At 32.3% G+C, this 13741-nt stretch overlaps 1 protein-coding gene across 2 annotated transcripts in view; it reads left to right on the top strand.

Annotated features, from left to right (window-relative positions):
- The window catches only part of LOC129957478 (cell adhesion molecule DSCAM-like), a 538584-nt gene extending 526710 nt beyond the window's left edge, over positions 1-11874 (top strand). For both annotated transcript variants that reach the window (XM_056069803.1, XM_056069802.1), the window contains exons 22-26: positions 1449-1607; positions 7010-7114; positions 8640-8698; positions 9990-10065; positions 11615-11874. In XM_056069803.1, coding sequence (XP_055925778.1) covers positions 1449-1607; positions 7010-7114; positions 8640-8698; positions 9990-10065; positions 11615-11727 — 512 coding nt within the window. In that variant the 3' untranslated portion in view covers positions 11728-11874. The remainder of the gene's footprint in view (positions 1-1448; positions 1608-7009; positions 7115-8639; positions 8699-9989; positions 10066-11614) is intronic.
- Positions 11875-13741: the final 1867 nt, after the last annotated feature.

Genomic DNA, 13741 nt, shown 5'->3' on the forward strand with positions numbered 1-13741 from the left:
TAATTTCCGAAAGCTTTTTTTTTAATCTAAAATTAAAATGAATATTTTAGTACATTTATTTCATTTTTCTGCGGAGATTATGCCACAACCGAAACGTTATCGAGTTGTAAAAATCACAATATTTTGAAGAGATGGCAGATTAGAGAAAATAATGTTTTGAAAATCAGTTTTATGCAGACACTAGTATGCCAGATACTAATATCTGCAATGCATATCAAATCAAATTTTGGTACATATCAAAACAGCTGATTTTACTCATTACAGGAGCACTTATTTTCGAAATATCAAAATTGTGAAATATAAAGCAGTTAAAAAATCAAACTATCTAAATTGTTACGACTTAAAACTGAAAAAAAAAATAGTAGGCATTATGTTCAAAGTTGGTTATTTTTAATTTCTGTTATTATTATTTGTTTAAATGTTAATTAATTTTTATATATGTATACTGTCGAAAACTTTGACAAAAAGTTCTGTTTCAGCTGAATGCGGCGAATGTGAATGTTCTGTTGGATCAAAAAATTCGTCTAAAATCACTCTGTTTATATACTCATCACTCAGTCTATATTTCCTGTTTCTGGCAAGCTTCTACCATTTATATTTTTGCAATTGTTTTAAGCTTATCACTAATTGGCATTCCTTTAAATAGGACATACCTCATATCATTTCATTCCGGATTAAAAGATGCCTTTCTTTCTTTAGAGCATGCTGCAAATAGCATAGGACTTATCATAAACAGCGAAAAGACCAAATATATGCATGTACTAAGTAATGGAACCTCCCATGAATTCCATCTAGAAATTGATTTTAACAAATTTCAGGTTGTCCAAAGTTTCACTTATCTTGGTTCTATAGTTACTGATGACAATAGCATAGTCAAGGAGATTCAAGGTCGTCTAATGAATGCAAATAAAGTCTTTCAAGGACTAAAACGATTTTTTAAATTTCACTGCTATTAAGAACTTTAAAATTTTTACTATATAAAACCTTAATTAGACCAATACTTACCTAAGGCTCAGAGACTGGGCACTGACCAAAACCAGAGAAAATAAAATAAAATGTCCATTTTCGGAAGAAAAATTCTGCGAGCCATTCTTGGTGGGAGAGAAATAAACAATGTTTGGAAAAGAGGATTTAACTTGGAGCTATATAGAATCTATAGAGAGCCAGATATTATAAAGTTCATAAAACTAAATCGGATGAAACAGGTGGCTCATATATTTAGAATGGATGATGATTCCATATTAAAAAACAATTATTTTGCATAATCATCTAACAACTAGGAAAAAGGGTAGATCCCAAATGAGATGGATGGAGTCAGTGGAGACAGACTTCTTGGCTATCCAGAAAAGAAACTGGCGAAGAAGCGTCAAAAATATATCTGTGTAACCTGTATGTAAAATACCAGTTCCCATAAGAAATATTGAAAATGATGTACTTTGCTGTTTCAGGACACCCTTTATCTCCAGCTTTCGGTAAAAGAGAAACGGATTTGCCATTCTACAAGAATGTCGCCCTGGTCATTCCGGTTGTGGTGTCGTCATTGGTACTGCTAATGGTCATTTTTATCGTGGCTGTTTGCCTCAGGAAACACTCGCAAGACAGAAGAGGTAACGATAATTTTAACTGTCATTTCAAATGTTAACATCTGCTTCTTCAAATTCATTGAAATATTCTTAGAAAATCCAATCAACAGAATTTAATCGATCTTAGTTTTAAAGATAATCATAAATATTTTAACAGACAAGAGCTTTTAAAATGAGAAAGTTTTACTGATATTTAATTTCCCCTCAGGTCTGGAAATAGCATAAAATTACGGTATAATGTTCTAACAATTACGTAACATAAAATGTCTTAGAAGAGATTTAATCACTTCAGATGCGCATATTTGAGGATGAATCATTGATCAGGCCGCTTTCAAACGATGCATTTCCTACTAAATCTTGAAATATTATGCTAAATATTACACTAGATATACTTTACAAAATTAAACATCAGTTTATAATCCACTAATGTACATCTGAAGGTTAATTTAAATGCAAATTAATTTGTTAATATTGCCAACAAAATAGCATCTATTCAACACTTTGCTTATCGAAATTCAATTATTTAATGATAATCAGTACTTTATATGCTAATGTTCTTAATTATAGTTCCCGTCTCCCATTAGGCACTTTTCCGGAATGTATGAAAATTAAATCAAAGTGGAATATTTTAACCTATAATATTTCACGTAAGATTATTAGTATCTCAAGTGGAATGTTTAATGAGACGATTCCGAGAGAAATGGAGCAATAGAAGATGAAAAAACGAATTTAAAGTAATTTCGAATTTTATTATAATGATATATTTTTGGCATTTTAAATAATTTTATCGGAAGTTTACTCATAAATTAAATGTTTACCTTTTAATCAGATGTTATAAACATAAGTTTAATCATGATTTTATTAGGAAATGTTACGCTATCAGATGGAATGGGTGCTATTTTATCTCTCACTCTTTTTTTATAAAGAAATGGGGATATTATTTTTATTAGTTTTAAATTGGTGTGTAGAAAACAAATCTTACGATATCAACTGCCTTCATCTGTACTCAAGAGTCATTTCAAGTTAGAAAATTAAGGTATATGTACATACTTGAAACTTCAAAAATCGTTCAAAATATCGAATATATTTTTATTGCTTAATAATGTTCTCTGATTGTTTAGCTTTCAAACGATACCAAGATGTTGTCAATATTCGAAATATTTCTCGAGTTATAATTATTTTTCTTGAGGTGTTTTCATTAAAAACTCGAGTTACGGTTTTTTTAAACTCATTCAAACAATCATAACTCAACAAAAAAATGAACCAAATACAATTATTTATATATCAAAATAATCTGTATGAAATAGCAAATGTTTTATGTTTCAATCAAATTTATATTTATAGAAATAAATTTTTAGTAGTAAATTAAAAGTTAAAATTACAGAAAAAATCTCGCTTGTTTTCTATTCATCGTTAATGAAAAAATTGCTAAAAAAACTATACATTTTTATAATTTGATTGAGGCAAACAACATGAAGACTAATATTAGGCATGAATTCCCACCAGAATTGTATGTCTGTACAAATTAGAATGTAAGATATCATGTTTCAAAAAATATGCTCATTAGCTCATTAAATATTATTTAATTAGTTAATAATTAGTGTAATATGTTTTTTTCTCCCTGAATTGAGTTTAAACATATATTAATGATCTACTGTGAAAAAACTGGATTTTTAAAGTTACAATTTAAAAAATAATATCTTATAGTGTATACGTACACCTTAAAAAAACATCATAAGTTTGGGACGCGTCTTTGTGATTGCGGCCATTGCGGCTTGATTGAACGTATGGAAAGGCAATCTGTTTCCCCTTACATCCCAAGAGTGTAATGGCTAATAAGTTTTATTTTAAAAGATTTGAAATATATGTAATGCTTGTTTACTAATAAAATTCAAATACTTATCGTATTCATGGTCATAGCATCTAAATAGTGATTAAAAACAAAAAACAGACTGTAATGCCACTAAATTGCGGTCAACTATTTTCTTGTATCTTCTGAAAGAATGTCAGGGACATTTTGCTTATAGGTTATATTTCTGAAAATACTTAAGTACACAAAAATATCTTCTTCGTCTTCCAGGAACATTGCAGTTATGTATACAAAAGGAGTAATAATGATTCGATAAAGTTTATAAATTATGAAGTTACTCTCCAAAAGTCATTGGGCATGATTCTCAAAAGAAAAAACTTTTTCAGATAGCTTAGAACAACAGTTTCAAGGTGTAATAGGATAACTTACATGTTTATGTCAGTAAAGGTCAGGTCAGGTCAAATGCTTTATTGCGACCTAATGGGCTTATGTTGGCTTCAAATTATTTCGAAATCCAGTTTTCAGATGAGGGTTATGGTATCATTTTGGATCGTAAGTTCTCATCTCGATCTGTTAGGGAGTTCTGGAGAATGAATATAGGAATAAGGATTTATTACTCAATTAAATATGAAAGCTTTGGCGACCGATTTTTTTTTGCCGTGTGACTATTTTAAGCCAAATTTTGCACAGTAGCTTCTGAGGGTAAAGACCCCTGAGCACCCGAGGGCAGAATTCTGACTTCTAGCACAAATGAAGATAGCACACACGCAATCGCTTGCACAGCCCCTTTTTACAGGGGGTTCATTCACGCATCTCACAGAAAGAACACAAGGAAGGGAACAACCATGCCCTAACCAGGACTCGAATCCTGTACGCCTAGATCACGAGGAAGACGCGCTACCTCTAGGCCAGGACGCCGGCTTTGACGACCGACCCAGAAACCCTAGAATAGTTTTCAATCAACGAACTAATTCAGTATTTGAGCCAGTAAGATTCTTTAGTTTTTGAAAGAGCACACTAGTTTTTCAAGTATTTATTAATTTATAATTGAAATTTATTTTTTATTTGGAAAAAATATTCTATATTACTTTATAATATTTTTTCCCAACATTTTTATAATTTTTCCAACTTTATTTCATTTATTATATTTATAGATTGCGATGTAACAAATTCTTTTAGTCACTTAACAGATTTAGCTATATGCTAAAGTGCTTCAAATTATAACATTTTAAACTAATAATTAAAAATAAAGTCACTTATAAATGCTATAATTCGGTATAAAAATAATAAAGACTCTATTTTGGAAATCCTTTGGGACTCTCAAAAGGATCAGGTCAAAGTCAAGTTCTCAAAACAAAATAAATAAGTAAATAAAATGAAAAAATAGCTGCCTTGTAATTCCAAGTATTATAGAGTTAATAATGTTAAATTTATAATCACAACCTTATAATGTAGCCTTCTTATTAACATGAAGCCTTATTTTTGTAACTAAGATTAGTATCGTAACTAGGGATTGCAATACCGGACCAAAATTACAATACCGGTATTCGGTATTTTTTAGATCTCTTATAAATTATAACAGTATATAAAGAATCACAAAAAAGTAAGGGAACAACTTATTTATTTAAATCACAAAAAATTGTAAATATCACTATTCAATCTGTGGTACTAATACAAATTTTTGAAATGTGATTCTTAAAAAACTTAATGCATCGATTGTACTGTCATTAAGCCTGAAAAGTAATTTTGTGTAAAAATGACCAGCTGTCGAAAACGCTCTTTCGGCATCTACGGTAGTTAGTGGTACTGTTGGCAAATGCGCGATATACTTTTAACGTTTACGCTTAACGTAACGCTTTATACTTTTACGTTTAAATATCTTAACAATTTTTCGAACTTTATAAATTATAGGAAGCAATTCTTGATGGGTTAACATTTCATCGTCATTAGCAATAACTTCTTCAACAATTACATTGTCAATATCACTCTCACTCTTACTCTCTTCAAAGTTGGAATCCGAAGTTTCTATATCCACAGTATTTGGATTCTTCTGTTCTTTATTTTTTTGGTATAATAAATCTATTACTCCTAATTGAATTCCATGAGCATAGCACAATTGCTGATTTGTACCAATGAAATGTCCAACTTTTTATTAACTGTTGCTCCATCAATCGTTATGGGTACAATATTTTCTTTCATGGATAATCCATCTTTCTTTAATTTAGATTTAAGCAATTAATTAAGCCATGAATTAGTTAATTAATTTCGCCCGTTAGGGAGACATAAAAACAAAAACGTATACTATTTTGCTTTGTTGGCGATCCCTGAACATATAGTGGAGACAATTTTAAAAATTTCTAGTAAATATCGAAAAACCGGTATTTAAACTTGTGAATGCAGGTATTGCAAAATTGTACAAATGGCTCAAAATACCGGTATTCGGTATCCCGGTATATCGGTATTGCAATCCCTAATCGTAACGTGACCTAACTAACTTTATTATCGTCCTGATAATGGTCATCAGCATGTACCATCTAATTGAAAGTCGTGAAATACATGAACAATTTCAAGATCTGTTGATGGTTTGAATGTGGCCATTTATCAAATTAAGAATCTCTATTATATATATGTGACGAATACTTCATAATGCTTCCTTCTTTGAAATAAAACAATAATCACTGGCACTTGAATCTGGATAAATAAGGCTTCAATCCCAACGAGTAACAAAAAGATCCACGGATTGCATGGAATTGTTCGAGAGATGCTTAGTAATAGCTCTAACCATCAAAGCAATCAACAAAACTGATCCTGCTTCAGTTTTTATTTTACTTTTTACTTCTTTAACGATTTCTGTATTACTAGAAATAAATTGCACACAACTTTTGTCTATAACTGAAGGAACATAAATGCTCTAAAATTTTATCTGTTGTTGTTTGTTTGTTTCTTATGGCACTTGCCACTGACAAGCCCGCTGTTACGAAGACATCAATTTAAGCCTGAAGGGGGAACGTCTCTTATTTTTTTTATAGCAGCGCCAACTAGGGCCAAGAGTACGACTTTGCCACTCACGCATCACTCATTCGCTTGCACAACCCCTTTTTACAGGAGGGCATATTCACACATCTCACAGATAGAACAACAGAAGAACAACCATGCCCAAACCGGGACTCGAACCCGGGACGCCCAGATCACGGGGAAGACGCGCTACCCCTAAGCCAGGACGCCGGCCCATATAGGGAAGCGATGCCACGGGGCGGTGTGCACACAGGCACATCTCTTCAAGCCTAGCCATAGATAACTATGACCCCCCCTCTTGCCCAAGTCGAGGGCCGGGGATAGAACAGGCACACCCATAGTAGGCATCATAAATTCAAAGTTTAGTACTTCGTTCCCCGAGTCGCGTGGGAACCAGCACCGGCAAGGAACATAAATATGCTCCTCGTATTTTATCTGTAATTAAATGTATCGTTTGTAGTTATTGCCATTCTTAAATTTCTAAACTTCGTAAATAGTAGAGATGATAAAGTCCAATCGCAAAGCTTTGAAGAAAGCTTTTTATTTTTTTAAATAAGACTCCGTTGCGATTATTATTTTACTAGAAACTTTTGTTTTCTAGAATTCGAAATGAGAAAACCGTGCGGTGATTCGCTTATGATGAGCGATCTTGGAAAACAAATCACGGACAAGACTTCGAAAACGTCTCATTATTCTTGTCCAGCAGGTAAGTTTAAAGCATTACACATCGTTCTCCAAACGATGATGCGTCGTTTTCAGTAAAATAACTTTCCTTAAAAAACTGCTATTCGTTCTATAAGCGATGACGTAGAGTCTGCACAACAGGGAATTCCCTTTTTAAAATGAAAGATTGTTCATATTTTGTTCTGGAATTTTCAACGGCAGAAGAATATCCTGTTTCAAATTCTTATATTTATTTAAATAATAGGATTTTTTAATAATAAATTTTTCAGATTTTATAAGTTTTTAGTCTGATGAAGCTAATAGTTTGAAGTCTTAATAACCTGATATTATATTATCGGTTTCATAACCAAGAAACAACGGATTTGAGAACTTATTCCAATTAAGACTTCCTGTGTGTAAAAATATATTCTAAAAGAGCAATTAATTCTAAATTTAAAATGTTTAATATTTTATTTTTGGAAATTTTCTATTGAATGGATATCTTGATTTAAACATTTTGAAATTTATAATGCGATAAGATTTATTATATTTATAAGTAATACCAATTTTAAATATTGATCGACATTTTCACTGTAATAAGATGTTAAAGATTATCGGCTTTTTAATTGATTGAAGGCGGATTCGAGATTATATTCTTCAGAAAAATGCATAGTGTATGTGGTATGCTAAAGCTATTGTTAGATAAACTATTTCACGCTTATTCACTCCCATTGACTACAATATTAATTCTTTAGTTGGTTCTATAATAGCATGAAGAAGCTATTTTAATGCTCATTTAATTACATTTTTCTCATATACATGTCTATTAGCTGCGTAAGCATTTCCTTGGCAAAGAATTAGCAGACATTTAAATAATATCCTTGTATTTGTTCATGATTTTACAGAAATAGAAACATTTTTAAAATGTGATAAATGTCTTGGGATAATTTTCTTGACGCTGCTATAGAGTAGTCCGAATCGACAGGTAAAAAAAGGAAAATGTATATCGTGGTTGGAGATTTTAATTTTGGAGCTGAATTTTGCCAAAAGCAGTTCGGTTTCATTGCTTGTTAGACTCGGCGTGGGGTAACAGGAGCAAGCGAAAATCAGAAGTAAAAGTAATGCCCGAATTTGAGATATTAGAAAATAATTATCATTATAATACAGATGTGTTAAAATTTTATATAAGTAATACATAACGACGGTACAATAAATATGCAAATTCAAAAAACCTTTTGAGAGATTATTGAGAATACGTTGGAAATTCAGTTAACCATTAAATTTCAAACAAAGTTGCTTAAAAATATTATTTTATCTTCCGATGTAACGCATTACCTATAAAACTTTAACTCCAGCACTTTTCTTCAACCTTATATAAACATAATTTGAAGAAATTCTATAAGAAAAACACAACTCAAATTGGATGGAAATAAGTGAGATCTTAAAAGAAATTTAAGATATTCATTTTTGAAAACTTTTCCGTAGATGAAGATTCAATTAATATTTTTCTTATTCTTTTATTTTCATTTTAACACACACATATGCTTTGGCTTATTTACTATATCTAGGAAACAAAGGAGATTACGCTGAACCATACAGCTGCAATGATGGCATACCACCTAAACAGGTTTGTACAATTTATGTAACTGTTGCAACTGTCGCAACTGTCGCTTAAAGCTCATGTTGACTTAATGTATGAATTACTTTGTTTTAAAAATTTAATTAATTATCAAGTTAAAATGAATCAATAACTCCTAATTCATTCTGAGATATTAAATAATATTTAATTTTGCATTTTAATGCAGTCAAGATAAAATTATGAAGATTATTCTGAATTTAACAAGGGAATGTAAAATAACATGAAACACTGATAAATATTGCATAGTGTGAAGAATTATATTACTTTAAAAACTTTATACAGAAGAAAAATGCATACTGATTTCTAAGAAAACAGGATGTAATTTTTTTAATATATTGGGAAACATAAATCGAGTCAGTAAATAATTGGTTTTAAATTAGGTTTTAAATTGGTTTTAAATAATTATTTTAAAATAAAAAATTAATTATTGAAAACTAGATAGAATTTGCATACTTATCTGAAAGGTTTATTTTTCTAAGGTTACTGCAAAATATTTTTCAATTTAGCTTATGTATTAAAATATAAGAATTATATATTACCTATTGCATTAAATCCTGAATAATGCTGATTTTAAAAATTAATCATTAATAAAAATTTATTTACTTATTTTTTATCTTAATTTTTTCTTCTTCGCAAAGTGCAAAAAAAAAAAAATCTCATTCAAGGATCACATTATTGTAATCCACGAATTACTTGATGTTTTGATAAATAAAGTCAAATTAAAAGCGGTTTCAACGCATCATTACCACTTATCATCAAAATAAAAATATAAAAAATAAAATAAAATAAATACATGACATTTTTTTCACCTTGTCTTATTGTCTAAAAATTAAGTGACCAGAAAATTATTTAATTTAAAAACGATATTGGAGAAAACTTGTACAATTAAAAGTTACCACAAGACAGACAAATAAATATTCTTTCTATAGAATGAGTGGCATAAAAACTGGCACGCACAGATTGTAGGAGTTAAACGCATTCATGCCAGTTAAGGATAAACCACTAAAATCAAAACTATTTTCATTCTTCGATGCAAAAGATAGAAATTCGAAATTTTAATTAATTGTTTATCAATATTTAATCATTATTATTTGATTTTTTTTGATTTTAGAAGTGCGCAGTTATTTCATATTTTTTTCATAGATACTCATACAATTACCACTAATAACTTTTTCTGAAAAAATTTCTTAATTTTGTAATTATGATTTTTTTTCATTTGTTAATTCATGGAATTATTTTTCTAATGATATTTGTAATTAATTTAAGTAAAAATTTTTAGGGGTCGGATGGATTATTTGCTACTATTAAGAGATGCCCTACAAGACCTATTTATATGTCTGCTTCATATAAACAAGGTAATATAGCCTAATATGAAAATTCATATAAATATATGTGAATTAGTATATAAAAAAATAAAAACAAAATACAGAAAATAAGCTTATAAATGTTTAAAATGATTTATGTATGTATTTTTAAAATTGTAAACTTCAGTGCAAATTTCTCCTGATAATATCGCCTTTAATATATTATTCTCAAACATTTTTTCAATGTGAAGTTTCCAGTCGTCAAATAATATGTCCTGTCATTTTATAAGAATTTCAAATGTGCTTTAAATGCATCTATATTCTCAAGTCTAGTTTTATTTCAGAGTTGACTTGAACACCTTTGGAAATAGATGTAGAAAGAGACGAGATAATTTAGTTTTTTTATATACCAAGTCATTTTCACCGATAACTTCCATATAAATAGCAATAATATACACTTGCGTAATCTTGATTGTCTGTTTGATCTTCAAGAATTCTACCACTATGCACTGTTCCCGCCTCTCCTCAAATCTCGTTAAAATTTGGTCAGCTAGACCAAGAGTCGTCGATAATCTTTACTCGTCTCTTTCTGAACTCTTTAAATTCTCGAAAACCTGCATTCATAATAATTACCCTTGCTCTTGCTGTAATAGCAAGTATGTTTAGCAATTTCCCGATTTTTTACTCTCTTATAATCGTACTTGTACATGATATTGCAGTTGATGGGGAATATGGGATATATAAAATGGTGTGAGATGGAGATGAGAACATGTGATATATCAATACACAGTTTATCCATTTCGATGTAAACAGCTTACCTATTTCTCGTCTATTTATCATACTACTATATTTATTACTAAACTGGGTTTAGTTTAGTTTAATTATATTAACGTCCCGTTCGAAGCAGCACTTGGGCTATTTTGGGACGGACCTCGTAATTTTGAACCGCAATCGGATGACGAGGACGACACCTGAGCTGTTACCCCCCTTTTCACACCACATCACAACAGCGGGAGAACGTTTTGTCAGGACGGATTTAACGTGCAACAGACCCCCTTACACGACGGTTCTTCCGTGGAATCGGATCTCGAACCTGAAACCCTTCGGTTCCGAAGCCGAGACCTTACCACCAGGCCACCGCGGCCATTACTAAACTGGGTTGAGGTTGCCTGATGGTAAGATCTCGGGTTCGGAACTGGAGGGTTTCAGGCTGGGGACCCGCTTCCACCGAAGAACCGTCTGTGCAAGTGAGTCTGGTGCACATTGAATCTGTCGGGGGCAAACGTCCTCACACTGGTGTGGTGTGGAAGCTTGGAGAGGAAGCAGGTGCTATCTCAGGTGCCATCGTCTTCATCTGATCGTGGTTCAAAATTACGAGGTCCGTCCCAAAATAGCCCTAGTGTACTATAAAACGCTAATAAAACTAAACTTTATTACTACGCTGTACCACTATATTTATTGTACTATCAATCTTTTTACTATACTGCATATTGGTCTGATTTCCTCCATGTTTAATTTTCCATTATTAATCACCGTTTTACATCATTTACAACAGATATTGTTATAAAAATTTAGGTTGCTATTTTTTTTTCTCTGTCAGGTACGGAATCTGCCCAGCCCATAACACCACACGGCTCGACTGGAAATCTGGATTCTGCCAACTCCGAAAGATGGCGATATCAAGCCAACAGCAACCACAAACCGACGCGATGACAGTCCGTGACATCGCCAGAGGATTTGCCGACGTCATTCTGTATATTGCCATTGCGGGAATCTGTCATTTGAATGTTTTCGATCTTTGCTCACACTAAGCCTTGCCAAAATATAAAACTTGATTGTTTTTTCAGAAATTGTTGCTCATCGTGTATATGTTTTTGAAAATAAAATTGTTACTCTGTCGAATTTTCTCTTATCTTCTACTATGCTTACTTATTTTCTATTTTCAGTATGGTGGTTTGAATCAATAAGACAGATTCAGGAAATTAATTAGTTTCCAGCGTCAAGTAATGCTAGCAATAATTGATGTCTTCCGCCCTACTTTTACTCACTCTCTTCAAATTCTCTACGGACTAGAATCTGTAGACGTGAATGCCTTTTTTAATATATATCATAAAAATATATACATTTTCAAGGTGTATTGATGAAGTGTTCGAAGATTGGTTGTGCTCTGGTTCACCTAGTCAGCGTTCTAAGTGCAGTTGGATTGTTCTCATTTGCCCCAGCTAATTTCTTTTTTTATACAAACCTATTCCAAACGTAATGGTCTTGAATTCCAAACTTAATGGTCATGTGAGAGCAACTGTCTATTTTTTGCAAAAACTTCATTGAAGAGATTCTGTACATACTTGATGATCGTTGATTGGTTTTTCAAGCTGAGCTCTGGGCTATATACAAAGCTTGTGGCGAAAGCTTAACCTTCAACCTTCGTACAGCTGTTGTGGCACCATCTACCCGCAACCAAAGACGTCAGACTCACTTGACGCAGCAACCCAAAGTCGTCAGATTCACTGGACACAGCAACACACACACACACACACACACACACACACACACACACACACACACACACACACACACACACACACAAAGGCCGCAGCAACCTAAAGTCGTCAGTCTCACTTGGCGCAGCAACAGCATCAGCAACCACTCACCCACACACGCTCGCCATTACGCTTGGCGCTACTCAAATGGGTACAGGCGTATTAGATTCAACAGCTAATACATCACCACTCAACAGTCATATCGTTCGTCTCACCTCCGACTCACGGGAGGGAGAGTATGTGGTGAAAGCTTATAAATCATTTAACAGCTACGCTACCCGAGCAATTGCTTTTGTATTGTGGCCATGTTATTCGGCTGCGAACCACAAGGTCCCAGGTTCTATCTTCGCTCATAAGAACACCGCTACAAGCTCTAACTTGGAAAAAGTATAACAGATCTAATGATATTGCATATCCATTTACTGAAAGCTAAGTTCTAGGTGAGGTTACTCTTTGGCGGGCCTATTAGGTTTGCCACATGGCCTCTGGCTAGGGCGGGGTATTGCTTGGATGTTACTGATAGCATGTGAGTTCTGTAAGTTCTTAAAACGTTTTATCCTAAGAATGATATGGCTGAAGACATCAAGAAGCTGACGAGAGGGTCTTGTTGCACAATGGTATAGCTGGGAATGAATTGGTTGCCACGATTAAAGCAAAAATAGATATATATCTCAATATTCCAAATGGATCAATAAAAATGTTTCTTAAAAGCATTCCCGTACAGGCATGTCAAAATCGTTGGAATAATGATGATAAAGGTAGAATTTTCGAAAGCTCAAAAATTCAAGTTGTACAACCAATATATATATATCCTTAATAACAATGAACCATATATTGTGTCCTAAATCTTAAAAGGCTCAATCTTTAATTGTATTACTGATGAAGATGATATGCAGTATTGTGTTCTGAAATGACAGCTCATTTATCACCTAAGGAAAGAGATATCTTGCCAAGCTAATCTTTTTTCTATTCTCTCTAACAGTCCTCTAATATTGGAAGCTAAAAGCAATTTGGACTTTGTTTTTTACTACGAGAATAATATTTTTCCGACTTATTTATTCGAAGTTTTGTTGCTATTCAATTTAGTGTAAGAGAACAGTATACCTTGTTGGAGCAGCTGGAAGATCTTTCAATTCCATAGCGAATTAAACCGTTGTCTTAGGCACTCAGATTTTTTTTTTCAGATA

This window comes from Argiope bruennichi, chromosome 11, assembly GCF_947563725.1.
Source record: "Argiope bruennichi chromosome 11, qqArgBrue1.1, whole genome shotgun sequence".
NCBI classification, from domain to species: Eukaryota; Metazoa; Arthropoda; class Arachnida; order Araneae; family Araneidae; genus Argiope; species Argiope bruennichi.